Below are 16,105 nucleotides of genomic sequence, written 5' to 3'. Positions count from 1 at the left end.
TCTGATACTTACTCATGTGAGAAAAAGCATGCACAGAGAAGAGGAAATTCAGATGAAAGGAGCAATGACTGTGACCATCTGGGAGGCAGCACAGCTCAGTTAACAGAGAGGACTTTGGAGGCAGAAAGTATTTAAGTTCAAACCTTCTTCTACTACACACTGGCTGGATGACTTTGGCCAGGTTCTCTATTCTCTGTAAACCTTGATTGCTTCTTCTGTGAAACGGAGCTAATGATATCTCCATTTGGTGTTGTGAGGATTATGTGAGCTCATGCATGCAATGCTCTTAGCTCAGTGGCTGTCCCATGGTAAGGGTTCAACGAAGACTCCATGGCAGCTTTCTAGGGGAAGACAAGAGGGAAGGTTGGCGGAGAGGAAAGAGAGGTCTGTCCTGGCCAGTGTTGCTCAGGGCCCGAATCAGAGAATACTGAAATTCATGGCGGCATTTCCAAGAGGGTAGAGATGATTTTGAAGTACCTAATACATGTTGCCTTTATTATTTCACCGTTCAAAAACTTTAATTCTATTTCTCATTGAATTTCAAGTTCCTCTAAAGCGGAGACAGTTCAACCCCCAGTGAATTAATGGGTCTCAGCTATAAGTATCAATGGAACAGCTACTAACATCGCAAAAAGAGAGGCAGCCAGCTATTATGTGCCTCCAGACGAAGAATACAGGGCCGGGCGCGGTGGCTCACGCCTGTAATCCCAGCACTTTGGGATGCCGAGGCGGGCGGATCACGAAGTCAGGAGATCGAGAACATCCTGGCTGACACGGTGAAACCCCGTCTCTACTAAAAACACAAAAAATTAGCCAGGTGTGGTGGCGGGCGCCTGTAGTCCCAGCTACTCGAGAGGCTGAGGCAGGAGAATGGCGTGAACCCGGGAATTGGAGCTTGCAGTGAGCCGAGATCGCGCCACTGCACTCCAGCCTGGGCAACAGAGTGAGACTCCATCTCAAAAAAAAAAAGAGAAGAATACACACCACCACCTATAGTCTTCACAAAAGGATTGATTCTTTTCTGTGGCGGCATAGTATTCCAAGGTGTATATGTACCACATTTTCTTTATTGATGGGCATTTAGGTTGATTCCATATCTTTGCTACTGTGAATAGTGCTGCAATGAACACATGCATGCAGTCCTTTGCAGGAACATGGATGGAGCTGGAGGTCATTATTCTTAGCAGACTAACGCAGGAACAGAAAACCAAATGCCATTTATTCTCACTGCTGAGTGAGCGCTAAATGATAAGTACACATGGACACATAGAAGGGAACAATAGACACTGAGCCCTATCAGAGGGTGAAGGGTGGGGGGAGAGGGAGGATCAGGAAAAATAACTAATGGATACTAGGCTTAATACCTGGGTGATGAAATAATCTGTACAAGCCCCCATGGCGCTTCGTTTACCTATGTAACAAACCTGCGCACGCTGCACATCTTCCCCTGAACTTAAAATAAAAGTTAAAAAAAAGGATTGATTCTGAGACTGATCAAGTCTCACTATCTCTGTCAATTTGTAGAAAATACAGGAGAAATGTGTCGAACTGCACCATGAGTAAACTCCAGACTGTGAAAAACTCTGCATATCAAACAGCTCAAGTCTTTCAACAGATAATCTGCGAGTAAAAGATGTAAGGGAAATGTATAGATTAAAAGAGACATCTTTTTAAGTGAGTAAGACTATAATGTTTACAAATACATAGCTGGGTGATGAAACCATAAGGAAATAGAGGCAGACATTATTCTAAAAGCTAGGATTAGTGAGGTGGTAGTCTGTTACCAGGGTAGCCCCTGCATAGGTGTTCATGCCTGTGTGTAGTCCTCTCTTGAATCTGGGCTGGCTCTGAGACCAGCTTTAACCAACAAAATGTGGCAGAGTAATGTGGCGCCATTCCAGGCCTAAGCCACAAGAAGTCCTAGAAGCTTCTACATGCTTTTACACTCTAGCAATGTAAGATCCTGACCCACCATTTAAACAGTTCAGTATCCTATTGGAGAGGTCATGTAGAAAGGCCACCTGGAGAGAAAGAAAGCCTTGTCAGCTAAGTCCAGCCACCAGCTGATCCACCAGATGCACGCATCCACAGGAATGACCACCAGCAAAAATAAAAAGTAGAACCACCCAGCCTGGACCCAGTTCAGCAGAACTGTGAGCAAATAAATACCTGTTTTAAGAGTCAGGATCTTTGAGGTAGTTATAAGTAGATAGCTGAAAATAGTGGTCATTTTTGGAGAAACAAAGAGGTCTAGAACTGGAACGAGGCACACAGAAGCCTCCTTTGATGGCTAGTGAAGTTCTTTCTATGTCTCGACCTGCGTAGTGGCTACTAAGTATTTGCCTTATAATGATTCACTAAGCTATGCGTTTGTTTTGTGTGGCTGTCTGGGCCTATGTTTTCTTTTAAAATAAAAATAGTTTTTAAAAAGGAAAAAGAAAAAAAAACCACATGGTTTGGCACAGAGACATTTACCCTTCTTCCAAAATTTCTTGAGACCATGGACCTTTTAAAAGTCACTTTGGGGCTCCTAGTAAAAACTATTAATTTATTTTAATCCTATAGACTCATTCCATACAACATCAAGCATAGAAATACAAACTTCCTTAGGTCCTAGAACCTGCAATTTGCAAAAGTGAATTAATTGCTTTCATACCTCTAAAGCGTTTATTCTCTTTTCTAAGTGAGAAAAAACATACAGTACCAAAGGTAGGGGGCACTTTTTAAAAGCTGGCATGCATTTTCGCATTGGCAGCAACTTGCTAGTCTGTTTTTAAAATGAATTTTCCAGTTTCAAACGAGAAAATCTGTATTGCATTTGGGGTTCTGTTAAATCTCTTTCTCTCTCTCTCTTTCCCTCCCTCTCTCTCTCTCTCTCTGTGTGTGTGTGTGTGTACATATGTGTGTTAGTTTTGAACTGTTGGTAAAGTGCCTTAAACAGACTGTAGCAGATGAAATGTGCTTTTATTCACCTGTCTTCCTTTCCATTATGCTTTTATCTTCACTTCTGACTTCATTTCCCATTTCACAGTGCAAATTGTTATATGTACCTTATTTCTTAGAATTACCCAGCTATACTAAAAAAAATTAAAATTTCTGATTAGGAGATTAAAGTTCACTGCCATGATTCACACTGCATATTTTGTAAAATGTTCACAGTACATTTATATTAATGAAATTAGAAACTACCTTTACAAATTGGGCTCCTGCTATTGCACTTTCTACCTGTGAACCCAGTTCAAACCTTCCCAGAGATTACAATAGAGTAAAAAGCTCAGTAGTTCACAGTAAAAGATAATAAAAATTACTATTGTCATCCTAGTAGTTACTATTACTAGAGCACCTTTGATGATGTGGCCCTCTTACAGCCAACGTCCATAGTAAAAAGAAGTTTTTCATCAAGACCAGGGCTTGATTCATCATCTAACTCCATGGGGTTTATCAAGGCTTGTATTAGAAGCCACAAGAGGGAAAGTCACTCTTTGTTCCACAAGTACAGGAGAAAATGTTAATCTGTCTCAGTCTACTGTCTTTTCTGTCTTTGTGGTTGACTCTAAGAAATCACAACTCACAAAATCCTTTACGGCTTTGCAACATGAGATTTGGTTTCCTAAAGAGCTTCCCATTTCTAAAGTATTGGTTTCAATTCACAAAGACCAAAGGAAATAGAAAGTAATTATTGATACTAGCAATTCCTAATTTGCAGTAGTTTTCCTTATTTGAAACTCCTGCTAGCTTCCTTGGTAGTCTGGCATGCTTGAAGGCATTTTTTTCACTTAAAATATAAAGTGATCAATATGCATTTGTGCACTATTCATAGTGGACCCTCTTTCTCCTGTTTCCTCCATCCCCACTACTCTGGAGGAGCTGCAATTTCTCACTTCTTACAAAAGCCTATTCATGTCTACAAATTTAGAGCTGAGACAAATACTATAATCTTTAACCACTTTCTACTTTCTTTGGATTACTTTTTCTTAAAGGGGACCCAATAAGGCAGCATTTAGTATACTGGTTAGGATGCTTTCGGCTGCACGTAAAAAGAAGATAATTGTATTAGATAGAATAAGGTTTGTCTATGGACAACAATAAAACCACAATAACACTGGCTTAAAGAGATGGAAGTTTCTTTCTTTCTTTTTAAGGTCCAGAGGTAAATGGTCCAGGGCTGGTATGGAGGTTCTTCTCTATGAAACCACAGGAACTTAGCCTCCTTTTGTCCAGTTACTCTGCCCTACATGTGCTCCTTCTTGAAAGGACACCTCATGGTCCATGACGGCTGTCCAGCCATGGTTACAATCCAGCCAGCAGTGTGGAGACTTGGACGAAGATGGTCATACCCTTCCCCTTTAATGTCACTTTCTAGAACAGCACTTCTATCTACATCCCATTGGCCATAACTCAGCTACATAACCCCATTTAGTTGCAAAGGAGTTTGGGAAATATCTTTATTATGGGAGTTCATGTGGACAGCTAAAATTTGGGGATTCTATCATTAAACATAACGGGAGAATGCTATTGTGGATAACTAGCAATCTTCACTATTCCAATTCAAAGGGGATTTAGTGGCTCTCATAATACGAATTATGCAGGGTTAGTATATAGTGGCTATCAGCAAAGTTTGTCAGGGCTCTAGTTTCTTTTCTCTGAGACACCTCAGCTTTGCAGTGCTCCAAGTATTGGCTTTGTCTTTAGGCTAGCTCCCCTCCTGCTCATCAAGATAAAAACAGCAGTTGCAGGCATCACATTCAGATGCAACAAAGTCAAAAGATGGAGAAGAAGTGCCCTTCACTTTGCCTCCTTTTTAAAAGGGAAGAAAAGTCGCCTAGAAGCAGCTGGCAAACTTCCCCTCAAGCATCACTGACCAGCTGGCAACATAATCCCATGCCTACTATAATCACTGGCAAGGAGACCACACCACCACGACAGGTACAGACCAATCAGCAGCCACCTTTCAGGGACCTTAAATGCGGCTAGTGTCTCTGAAACAGAGGGCAATATCAGGAGTTTCTTTTTTTTTTTTTTTTTTAAGAGAGAGACAAGGTCTTGTCATGTTGCCCAGGCTGGTCTCGAACTTCTGGGCTCAGGCAATCCTACTGCTTCAGCCTCCCAAAGTGCTGGGATTACAGGTGTGAGCCACCAAACCTGGCCAGGAGTTTTAATGCCTGAACAAAACTGGAGTTCTGTTAGAAAAAGGAATGGGGGCTGGGCACAGAGGCTCATGCCTGTAGTCCCAGAAATTTAGGAGGCCAAGGCAGGTGGCTCACTTGAGCTCAGGAGTTTGAGATTAGCCTGGGAAACATGGCGAAACCCCGTCTCTACAAAAAAATACAAAAAAACTACCTGGGCATGGTGGCACATGCCTGTACTCCCAGCTACTAAAGAGGGTGAGGTGGGAGGATCGCTTGAGCCCAGGGAGGTCAAGGCTGCAGTGAGCCATGACTGTCCCACTGCACTCTAGTCTGGGTGACAGAGTGAGACCCTGTCTCAAAAAAAAAAAAATGGAGGAATGGGAAAAAGATGTTGGGCTGACATACCACGGTGTCTACCATAATGCATTTCCTAACTTTCTCATCATAGTATATTGCCATTACTAGCCAACTTGGACTCTAAGATCACACTACCAAAAATATTCAGGTTAAGTCAGACCAGTTCTTGTGCCCATCTCCCACCAACAAATTATGACCGAAGAAGCAAATGCGTGGACTAGTATGACACATCCACACTAAGTAGACTACAGATGTGTACAGCTCTCCCCATCCTCCACCTTGCCCATGGAGACTTCATTCTAGACACATCACTTTAAACTTTATATCTAGCCACCTAAGTTAACCCTTGTATAAATAAGAGGGAACTTCCCTGAGAAAAATATGTGCTATTTTAAAGCTGAAACTCATTTCTTATTTTATAAGCATCAGATCATTGAGAAGCTTTTGGAGGAAGCCCCTGGGCCCTTTATATATTATGTAACTGACTATGCAATAATAAATCCAGTGGGGGAAAACAGTTTTCCTAACCGGTATTTGCTGCTGGCAGGCCTGCAAGTGCCCACTAGGATCTGTTTATCCCATGGTTCTCAGCTGCAGCACGGACTGTCCAGTACTTTTCTGACCCTCCACAGGACTTCTTATGTGGGAGATCTTTCAGGTTTGTTTTCTTTTTGATTCGTTAAAAATTCAAGGGTAATTTTTAGAAGGAAATAAAATTATTGCATAAACAGGAAAACACAGTGTGGGGGGTTTTTTGGTTTTGTTTTGGGGTTTTTTTTTAAGCTATAGTTTAATTTCAGGCATACCAAAAGCTTTACAGAAAAAGAGGCCGGGCATGGTGACTCATGCCTGTAATCCCAGCACTTTGGGAGGCCAAGGCGGGAAGACTGCTTGAGCCCAGAAGTTTGAGACCTGCCTGGGCAACATGGCAAAATCCCATCTCTACAAAAAATACAATTAGCTGGGCGTGGTGGCACACACCTGCAGTTCCAGCTACTCAGGAGGCTGAGGTGGGAGGATCACCTGAGCCAGGGGAGGTCAAGGCTCACAGTGATTGTACCACTGCACTTCAGCCTGCGTAACAGAGTGAGACCCTATCTCAGAAAACTAAAAAAAGAAAAGAAAAGAAAACATGGCATAAAGAGAGAAGAGCACCCAAACTGACCACTGATGCCTGGAATCTATGAGCTTTCTTCCTCATTAAAAAAAAGATCGGCTGGGCACGGTGTCTCATGCCTATAATCCCAGCACTTTGGGAGGCCGAGGCAGGCAGATCACAAGGTCAGGAGATCGAAGCCATCCTGGCCCACATGGTGAAACCCCGTCTCTACTAAAAATACAAAAATTAGCTGGGCATGGTGGCGCGTGGCTGTAATCCTAGCTATTCGGGAGGCTGAGGCAGGAGAATCACTTGGACCAGGGAGTCAGAGGTTGCAGTGATCCGAGATCGCGCCACTACACTCCAGCTTGGTGACAGAGTGAGACTCTGTCTCAAAAAAAAGGATCATTTTAGGTCAGTGCTAAAAGCATCACTTAAGACTAACATATGACACAGCTCATGTGATCACAAGTTGGTCTCAGTATTATTTATTAATAGAAACATCTTATCAAGGGACACTACTGAAAGGCTTCTAGAAACAATCCTAAAAATTTATTCTGTTGTAAGAAACATGAGCATTGTCGTAATTTCCAAAACTAACATCTTTAGAAATGAAGTAACTCCTTAACGTAGATGATATATCTTTACCTGAAGATTAACTAAATCCTAAGAAACAATGTATTTTCAAAACATCCATATGTCACAGATGTTTTGAGGCACACAAGGAATGGCAGCTGTTAAATGAGTTGTCTTAAAGTAAAGGCTGATTCAGCGTCAGTAGCATACAGCGGTTTATGATGCATACAAAATAAAGTTAACAAAAGTCACTCAAAATATATTGACTAGCTACTCTCCTTGTTAGCAAAGTTTATCAAGCTTAAAAGAAAGTTATTGTCTCAGCTTCAGGAGCTTTCAAATCTATATTTCACTGATGGCTACTTTATGAGAAACAGGTCATAAAAGTATATTTAAACTTTACTGTCATACTTCCAATCGTCTTGCTTACAATTGAATCAAAGCTTGAGAATATTTATAGGCTAAAAAATGGGCAAAGAGGTAAAGATAGGGCTATGATTTTACTCAGGAACCTGGGCTTCAAAATCATCAGGAAATCACAGCCCTGTGACCCTCATTTGCTCATGCACTAACAATGTACAACACCATGCATTTTTCCAAGGTTCTTTTCTCTTTTGGCAAGACTAGCATTCTCACATGAAGCGATGAGTCTTTTTCTCTGGAGGTATTCTAACTTTAACTCTTCTCTTCCCTCTCCCACTACACATACCTTGCAAGTGCCCTCCTGAATATAGAATGAAGAGAGAAAGCTGAACAAGACTGGGAGATGTAATGACTGTCACACCATATGCTATAGGTTTACTCATTCAAACACTTGCATTACAAGTTCTTCATCTGCCCTAACTCCCTCGTACTTTTGTATATGTAATAATTTAATAGCTTTCAGAATAAAGAAATTAATAGCATTTTCTTATTATCTGAGTACAATGTTTGCATCAATAGCAACAAATGGCACGGCCAGGAAGTCTTCTTTAAGCAGGTTAATCCTTCACATTGCTTCACTTCAAATGATTAGTGTACTTGGCCATGCGTCCACGTTAGGTGCTCCTATGCTTTCCAGTGAAATAAAGTCTTATATAAATGCCTTAAACACAACTTTGCTAACATTCAAATGCAAGCCCTTTCTCACTACGTTCTGTTAGATTGCCCTTTCAATCCCTATACACTGGTAACACAAGCATGTAGCCACATTTTTAAGACTAAGGCAGGCTTCATTTATTTCTTTTAAGCTTAGTTCAGCTCTTTTACTAATATAAATAAATCATCCATCTTTTCCCCTTTAACAAACAAAAGCAAAGAGATACTTGACCAAGTGTTATCCCCTGACAGTACAGGTTGTTGAGGATCTTTTACCTCCAAAAGCACCAGAGCAGGAATCTGTAAAATCAGCTCCGTTGCTCTTCACGTACCCTGATTTGATATCTTTCTAAAATGGTCTTAAATGTTGTGGTGACTGAAAACAAATGTGGAATAAGAACACCAAATAAATGATTTCCTCTTAGGAAAGGATTCAAGGGCCAAACAGACCTAGAGTTTAATACCTAGTCTGGAAGATATTTCTGAAGCCGAGGGTGGGGGATCTGGCCGCGGGGCGGGGGAAAGACAGTAAATTGGTAAGACAACCAAATGTTAGGTAGCGGTTGAAGGCAAGTTTGGGGTGGGGGGTGAGAAGAGGGGAGGCCAAATACACCCAGGAAATAAAGGAGATAACGAGTCAGGACTTCCTGCAGTTTCAGTTCGGTTTGGGTTTTGTTTTGTTTGTTTGTTTGTTTGTTTGTTTGCTGCCTCACGCTCTCTACTGAGTCCCCACATCTCTGAGAGTCTCCCTAAATAAGTTTCTCCCCATCTGTAACTTTCACGGCAGTTACAAAGCACGCCAGTGTTCCTCTTTTGCTTCGCCCCTCTCCGGCGCGGGAAGGGAACGGCATGACATTGTCCTTTCTGCCGCTGATGAAATCATCCTGCAAGTGCTAGGATGAAGTGCGAGCGAAGCTGCGGCCAACGCCGCGCTTTCCAAAGCCAGGCCAACATTACTAAGAGGGAAATTCTGCTTTAGCTGCCGGGAATCCCCAGGGGTATCTCTAGAAACGCGGGATATCCCCGCTGCTCTCTTGGCGGCCAGTTCAGAAACCGCTGAGAACTCAGTCCAGGGCAGGTACCGGAGGGCTAGGTGCGCCGGGCGGGGGCGGCACTGACCCCTAGGCGGCGGGATCGGCGGAGGCGCCGGCGTCCCCACCCGCATCCTGCACCTGCCTCGCTCCCAAGCCCTCCCGGTCCCCGGTCCACACCCGCGCCGGAGCGCGCCGGCTGGGGCAGGAAACCCGACTCGCGCGGGCGGGCTGCGGTCGGGGATCCCCGCGCTCTACAGGGAGAGGGCCCGGGGCGCGCCCCTTGGGGCCCCGACCGCGGCAGCCAGCCTGGTGCACGGGTCAGGGTGCTCCCCAAGCCCCCGGGCGGGCGGGCGTACCTCGGATGTAAGCGCACTTGCCCTCGTCCAGCTGGCTGGAGGCTGAGCCGCCCATGACCGCGAGCTGCCTGTGCTGAGCGCAGAAACTGCCCGGCCCGCGCCCAGGGGATTGGCCGCTCTGGTCCGCGCCCACTGCTAGCTCCTGGAGGTTGATCCGACGGCGAACCCGGCTCTGAAATTAAGAGCAAACTTCCTTCGAGAGGCGAGAGACAAGAGGCAAGAGGCGTCGCCTTCTGGGGCGCCTCCTCCAGGTCCGCGCCTTCTGAGGATCCGTGGGCCGGCCCGGGGGCTGTCTTCCCGCCCTCGCCTCGCTGGTGAGCTCCGACGGGCTGCCTAACCGAGGAGGACGGCCAGCTCCTCCTCCTCGCCCACGGTCACTTCTTGTTTTCATCCCTTTGGGGCATCCAAGAAACACCTTGGAGGAAGTGGACCATTTCTCAAGTGACTAAATCTCTGTGAGCTGGAACTTTCCCAGCTCACATCCTTCGAGGTGGAGCTCAAGATCACGTTGCCTTGTAAGTGTTGCTGTCCAAGAAGCAACAGTTCTTCCCAAGCATTACCTGGGAGCCTGTTAGAAATACAAAATCTCAGCGCTTTCATCCACCACCCCTCTACACACACACATACACACACACACAGACACACACACACTTAGAATCTGTGGGAGTGGGGCCCAGCAATCTGTGTTTGCACAAACCCTCCAGGGAATTCTGATGCCCGCTGAAGTTTGAGAACTAGGGGTAAACTATACCTTTCTGCAGGCGAGAACCTGGACCAAGGAGGGAGTGGGGAAATGAGGAAAAAAGGAAAGAGAAAAAAAAATGGAAAGACGGAAAAACTAAGGCTTGGCCCTGCAGTATACTCCCAGCCCTGAAACTTCCTAAGACTTGATGAACGTCTGTCCTCACCCCTTTACCTTCCATTCCTCTCCTTAACTGGAAATCAATCATTAGAAAAGATATTTGTTCTTTTCCCACAACCACTATTTAGCTTGGCAGCCTCTCGGAACAAGACCCACTTGGGCAGAAGGGTCACCACTGATTTCATCCTATTCTTAGTAGTCAGTTATTTTGCGACTCCTATTGACTTAACCTCAAGGTCAAATGGTCTGTATACACTAGAACCAGGCCTGAGGAGGACTTTGAAGGCTTTCCCACACACCCCCACCTTCCCTATTAGCTAACTTGCACTTTAACACAATTATTTCATCACACTCACACCCAATCTCTCACACTCTACATTCTAATCTGTCAGTAAATCCTGTCAATTCAGCTTTTAAATATGTCCAATAGCCAACCAATTCTCATCCCCTCTGCTGACATCCCATATCATTCCTCACCTCAGTCATTACACTAGCTGCCTAACTGATCTACCTTCTTCAGAGAAAAGCCACGACGTCTATCACAGCCTAGGTGGAGCTTCCTCTGTGATCTTCTCTACCACCACTCCTTGTTCTCTCTGTTCCAGCCCTACTAGCCTTTTTTTTTACTCTTTCTGAGACACATCAAGCTCAGGGCCTTTGCACTTGTTTTTCATTTCTGTAGGATGCTCTTCCTTCAGATATTCACAGAGGTTACTCTCTCAGTCATTTCTTTCAAGCCTCCACTTTAATGCTAGTAATTCAGAGAGGTTCTCCTTAACCCAGGAACACCAGCCATCACCTCTCTCTGCCACTTGCTCTTCATTATTTCTGTTTCATATCACTTAGCATCATCTAACACATATTTCTTTGTCTATCTTCCCCCACTGCGATGTAAACTCTATAAGATCAGGGATTTTCTTTGTTGTTATTGTTGTTTCTTGGGGCTTTTTCCCTCAAAATTTCTGTTTCCTTTTTTATTATTATTTTTCCTCTTATGGCAGGGATTTTTTTGTCTATTCTGTCCTCTGCTGTATTTCAAATGCCTAGAAGAGCACCTAGCATGTAGTAGGTGTCCAGTAGATAACCACTGAATAAGTGAATGAATGAAAAATAAAATGTAAAAATCTGTACTCAACAAAAACTGTGATCTCAAGCATTTCCAGATAACAACTCAATGATTTAAAATATTTAGTGTTGAACTCTTCTCTCAATACTCTAGTTGGCTCCTAGAATTAAGTGTATCTTCTTGGAGAAGTAATTTCTTTGACTATATAAATTGCTATAACTGTGCCTCAGAATACTGTTACTGTTATTGAAGAAAACTAGCTTGGATCTCCTGCCAGAAGTGTAGTTTTAGCTTGTCACCTCTAGTTCAGGAATACTCTGAGAAAGGACTGATTATCCTCATCTACCCTTATCCACTCATTTGTAAATATTCACGGATGAAACAGAGTACAAAGATGGATTCACACAAACAAATGGAAAAACATTCAATGCTCATGGATAAGAAGAATCAATATTGTTAAAACGGTCATACTGCCCAGAGCAATGTACAGATTCAAAGCTATTCCTATCAAACTACCAAAGACATGCCTCACAGAATTAGAAAAAAAACTATTCTAAAATTCAGATGAAACCAAAAAAGAGCCTGAATAGCCAGCGCAATCCTAAGCAAAAAGAACAAAGCTGTTGGCATGGCATGATTTGACTTCAAACTATGCTAGAAGGGTACAGTCACCAAAACAGCATAATACTGGTACAAAAACAGTATACCAAAAATATTGGACAAAAACAGATACATAGACCAATGGAACAGAATAGAGAAATAAACCAGAAATAAAGGTGCACACCTACAACCATCTGATCTTCAACAAAGCTGACAAAAGCAATGGGGAAAGGACTCTCCCTATTCAATAAATGGTGCTGGAATAACTGGCTAGCCATATGCAGGTGATTGAAACTGGACCCCTTCTTTTTTTTTTTTTTTTTTAGACGGCGTCTTGCTCTGTCACCAGGCTGGAGTGCAGTGCCGCTACCTCGGCTCACTGCAACCTCTGCCTCTTGAGTTCAAGGGATTCTCCTGCCTCAGCCTCCTGAGTAGATGGGACTACAGGCGTGTGCCACCACACCCAGCTAATTTTGTATTTTTAATAGAGATGGGGTTTCACCATTTTGGCCAGGATGGTCTCGATCTCTTGACCTCATGATTTGCCCGCCTCGGCCTCTCAAAGTGCTGGGATTACAGGCGTGAGCCACCATGCCTGGCTGGACCCATTCTTTATATTATACCATACACAAAAATCAACTCAAGACGGAGTAAAGACTTAAGTGTAAAACCTAAAACTACAAAAACTCTTGAAGAAACCTAGGAATACCATTCTAGACATAGGCACTGGCAAAGATTTCATGATGAAGACATGAAAAGCAGTTGCAACAAGAACAAAAATTGACAAATGGGACTTGATTTGACTAAAGAGCTTCTGCACAGCAAAAGAAACTATCAACAGAGTAAATAGACAACTCAGAGAGTGGGAGAATATATTTGTGAACTATGCATCTAACAGAGATCTAATATCCAGAATCTGTAAGAAATTTAAAGTAGCAAGTAATAAACAAACAACTCCATTAAAAAGTGGGCAAAGGACATAAGCAGACACTTTTCCAAAGAAGACATATACACAGCCAACAAGCATATGAAAAAATGCTCAACATCACTAATCATTAGAGAAATACGAATCAAAACCACAATGAGATACCACGTCATACCAGTTAGAGAGCTATTATTAAAAAGTTCCGGTGAGGTGCAGTGGCTCACGCCTGTAATCCCAGCACTTTGGGAGACCGAGGCGGGCAGATCACGAGATCAGGAGATGGAGACCATCCTGGCTAATACGGTGAAACCCCGTCTCTACTAAAAATACAAAAAATTAGCCGGGCGTGATGGCGGGCGCCTGTAGTCCCAGCTACTCGGGAGGCTGCGGCAGGAGAATGGCGTGAACCCGGGAGGCGGAGCTTGCAGTGAGCCGAGATCGCACCACTGCCCTCCAGCCTGGGCGACAGAGCGAGACTCCGTCTCAAAAAAAAAAAAAAAAAAAAGTTACCACTGCTGGTGGTAATGTAAATTAGTTTAGCCACTGCGGAAAACAGTTTGGCAATTTCTCAAAGAACTTAGAACTACCATTCAACCCAACAATCCCATTATTGGATATTACCCAAAGGAATATAAATCACTATACCATAAAGACATATACATACATATGTTCATTGCAGTGCTATTCACAATACCAAAGACATGGAATCAACCCAAATGCCCATCAACAGTAGACTAGATAAAGAAAATGCGGTACATATACTCCATGGAAGACTACACAGCCATAAAAAAGAATGAGATCATGTCCTTTGCAACAAAGTGGATGGAGCTGGAGGCAATTATCCTAAGTGAATTAACACAGGAACAGAAAACCAAATGCCACATGTTCTCACTTATAAATGGCAGCTAAACTTTGAGTACACATGGACATAAAGAAGGGAACAATAGACATCAGGGCCTATTTGAGGGTGGAGGGTGGAAAAAGGGCTAGGATAAAAAAACTACCTATCAGCCGAGCACAGTGGCTCATGCCTGTAATCCTAGCACTTTGGGAGGCCAAGGCAGGAGGATCACTTAAGTCTGGGAGTTCAAGGCCAACCTGGGCAACAAAACAAAACCCCATCTCTACAAAAAATACCAAAAATATTAGCCAGATGAGGTGGCATGTGTCTATTGTTCCAGCTACTCTGGAGGCTGAGGTGGGAGAATCACTTGATACCAGGAGGCAGAGGTTGCAATGAGCTGAGATTGTGCCCCTGCATTCCAGCCTGGGCAACAGAGCAAGACCCTGTCTCAAAAAAACAAAACAAAACAAAAAAACTACCAATTGGGTACTATACTTATTACCTAGGTGACAAAATAATATTCACACCAAACCCCCACAACAGGTAATTTCTCTATAGAATAAACCTGCACGTGTACCCCTGAAATTAAAATAAAAGTCAAAAAAATAGAATAAAATATTTTTAAAGATGGATTCATATAGTATAGGATTACAGGTTAGCAGTTTTGTAACCTGGCAGTTCCAGCTTTGAATTAATTAATAACCATGTGACCTGGTCAAGTTGCTTAACTTACTTGTCTCAGTCTCATCTGTTAAGTGGAGCTAATTACATTTACCTCATGAACTGTTGTCAAAATTAAGTTTGATCAGGTCTATGAATGACTTGACATATTCCCAAGAGCATAGTGAGTGTTCAGTAAAGGGAAGCTAGGATTATTATTATCAGAAAGGGCAAAAGTGAGGAAGGAAACCAATTTTCTAGAGAAAGTGAAATTTTAATTGGACCTTGAAACTTATTGATGTTACATGAAGAAAGAGCTACGGCTTCCTTTCTTCCCCCAAACAAAGTTCTTTTTCCCCCAATGGTTTACAGGAAAAATTAAGGAATTCATTATTTTAGTCATAGTATTTAATATTTGCAAATCCTATGTGGGCATCATTTTATTAATCACACACTAAAAATGAGTCTCCAAGCAATTCAGTAACTTTATGAACCAGATTCAATTTCACATTATTCAAATCAGCTACTTTAGAAAATTTTCTTTGCAATGTTAGTTTCTGTACTGTATCTGTATTTTGTATTAAAATACTCTTAAGACCATTTCTTTAAGGTAATTATCACATACTAAAATGATTACTTTTTAAACATCTTCACTGAGATATAATTCGTATACCATAAATTCACCCTTTTTGCCAAAGACTCGAATTAGTTCAGTAGTCATTTAACATCTTTAAAATGTGTGTGTGCATGTGTGTGTGTGTGTGTGTGTGTGTTTGGATTCCCTTGCACATCATAGAACTATGAAGCCCTTGTTTGCCATGGTCTCATATGAGTTAGTGGAATCTATCTACTTAACTGCCTGCAGAGCAGAGACTATTTCAAACTTCTTTGTAATTCTCCAAGTACCTTATACAGCCTTGTGATATAGGAGTAGAAATTCTGTAATTGATTAATTGATAAGTGCACATGGTAGTTTACATCATTACTAATTTAATCTTCACAAAAACCCACTAAGGCAAGCACTATTATTATCACCACTTCACAGATGAGGAAACCAAGGTTAAGAAGTTTCAGGAATTTATCTAAGATCACCTGTGACCTGGGCTTGTCTGACTTGAGTTCATCCTCTTAACCATAATAATGCTTTTATCTTAAATCTTGATTTTGTTTATTTACGTAAGTAATCCAAGTTTTACTATAAAAAATTAGAAAATATAGATAAATAATAAGAAAAATGGAGAAAAATGTCCAAATCCCAACATTGATATCTTTAGATAGCCCCAATTACCAGTTTGGTGTAAATTCCTACAGATTCACATATAATTATGAATACATGCATAATTATAATTTATAAGTATATATAAACTTACTAGAATTACTTATTCACCAAAATGAGATGTTGCGCTCTATACATTCTTTAATCTGTGTCATAATTTTTCATATGGAATATTTCCACTTAACTAAATATTTATTTCTAGGTCAATGGTATTTCACTGTATAAATGTAGCTTAATTCATCTA

General features: G+C 42.2%; 1 protein-coding gene across 1 annotated transcript in view; it reads right to left on the bottom strand.

Annotated features, from left to right (window-relative positions):
* NIBAN1 (niban apoptosis regulator 1) overlaps positions 1-9,954 on the bottom strand; it is a 176,979-nt gene extending 167,025 nt beyond the window's left edge. Inside the window, exon 1 of the mRNA XM_031004602.3 lies at positions 9,629-9,954. Within this exon, the coding sequence (XP_030860462.2) occupies positions 9,629-9,683 (55 nt within the window). The 5' untranslated portion in view covers positions 9,684-9,954. The remainder of the gene's footprint in view (positions 1-9,628) is intronic.
* Positions 9,955-16,105: the final 6,151 nt, after the last annotated feature.

This window comes from Gorilla gorilla, chromosome 1, assembly GCF_029281585.2.
Source record: "Gorilla gorilla gorilla isolate KB3781 chromosome 1, NHGRI_mGorGor1-v2.1_pri, whole genome shotgun sequence".
In the NCBI taxonomy this organism is placed as follows: Eukaryota; Metazoa; Chordata; class Mammalia; order Primates; family Hominidae; genus Gorilla; species Gorilla gorilla.
Note: the sequence above shows the minus strand (reverse complement) of the source record. Positions and strands in the feature narration are given on the sequence as shown.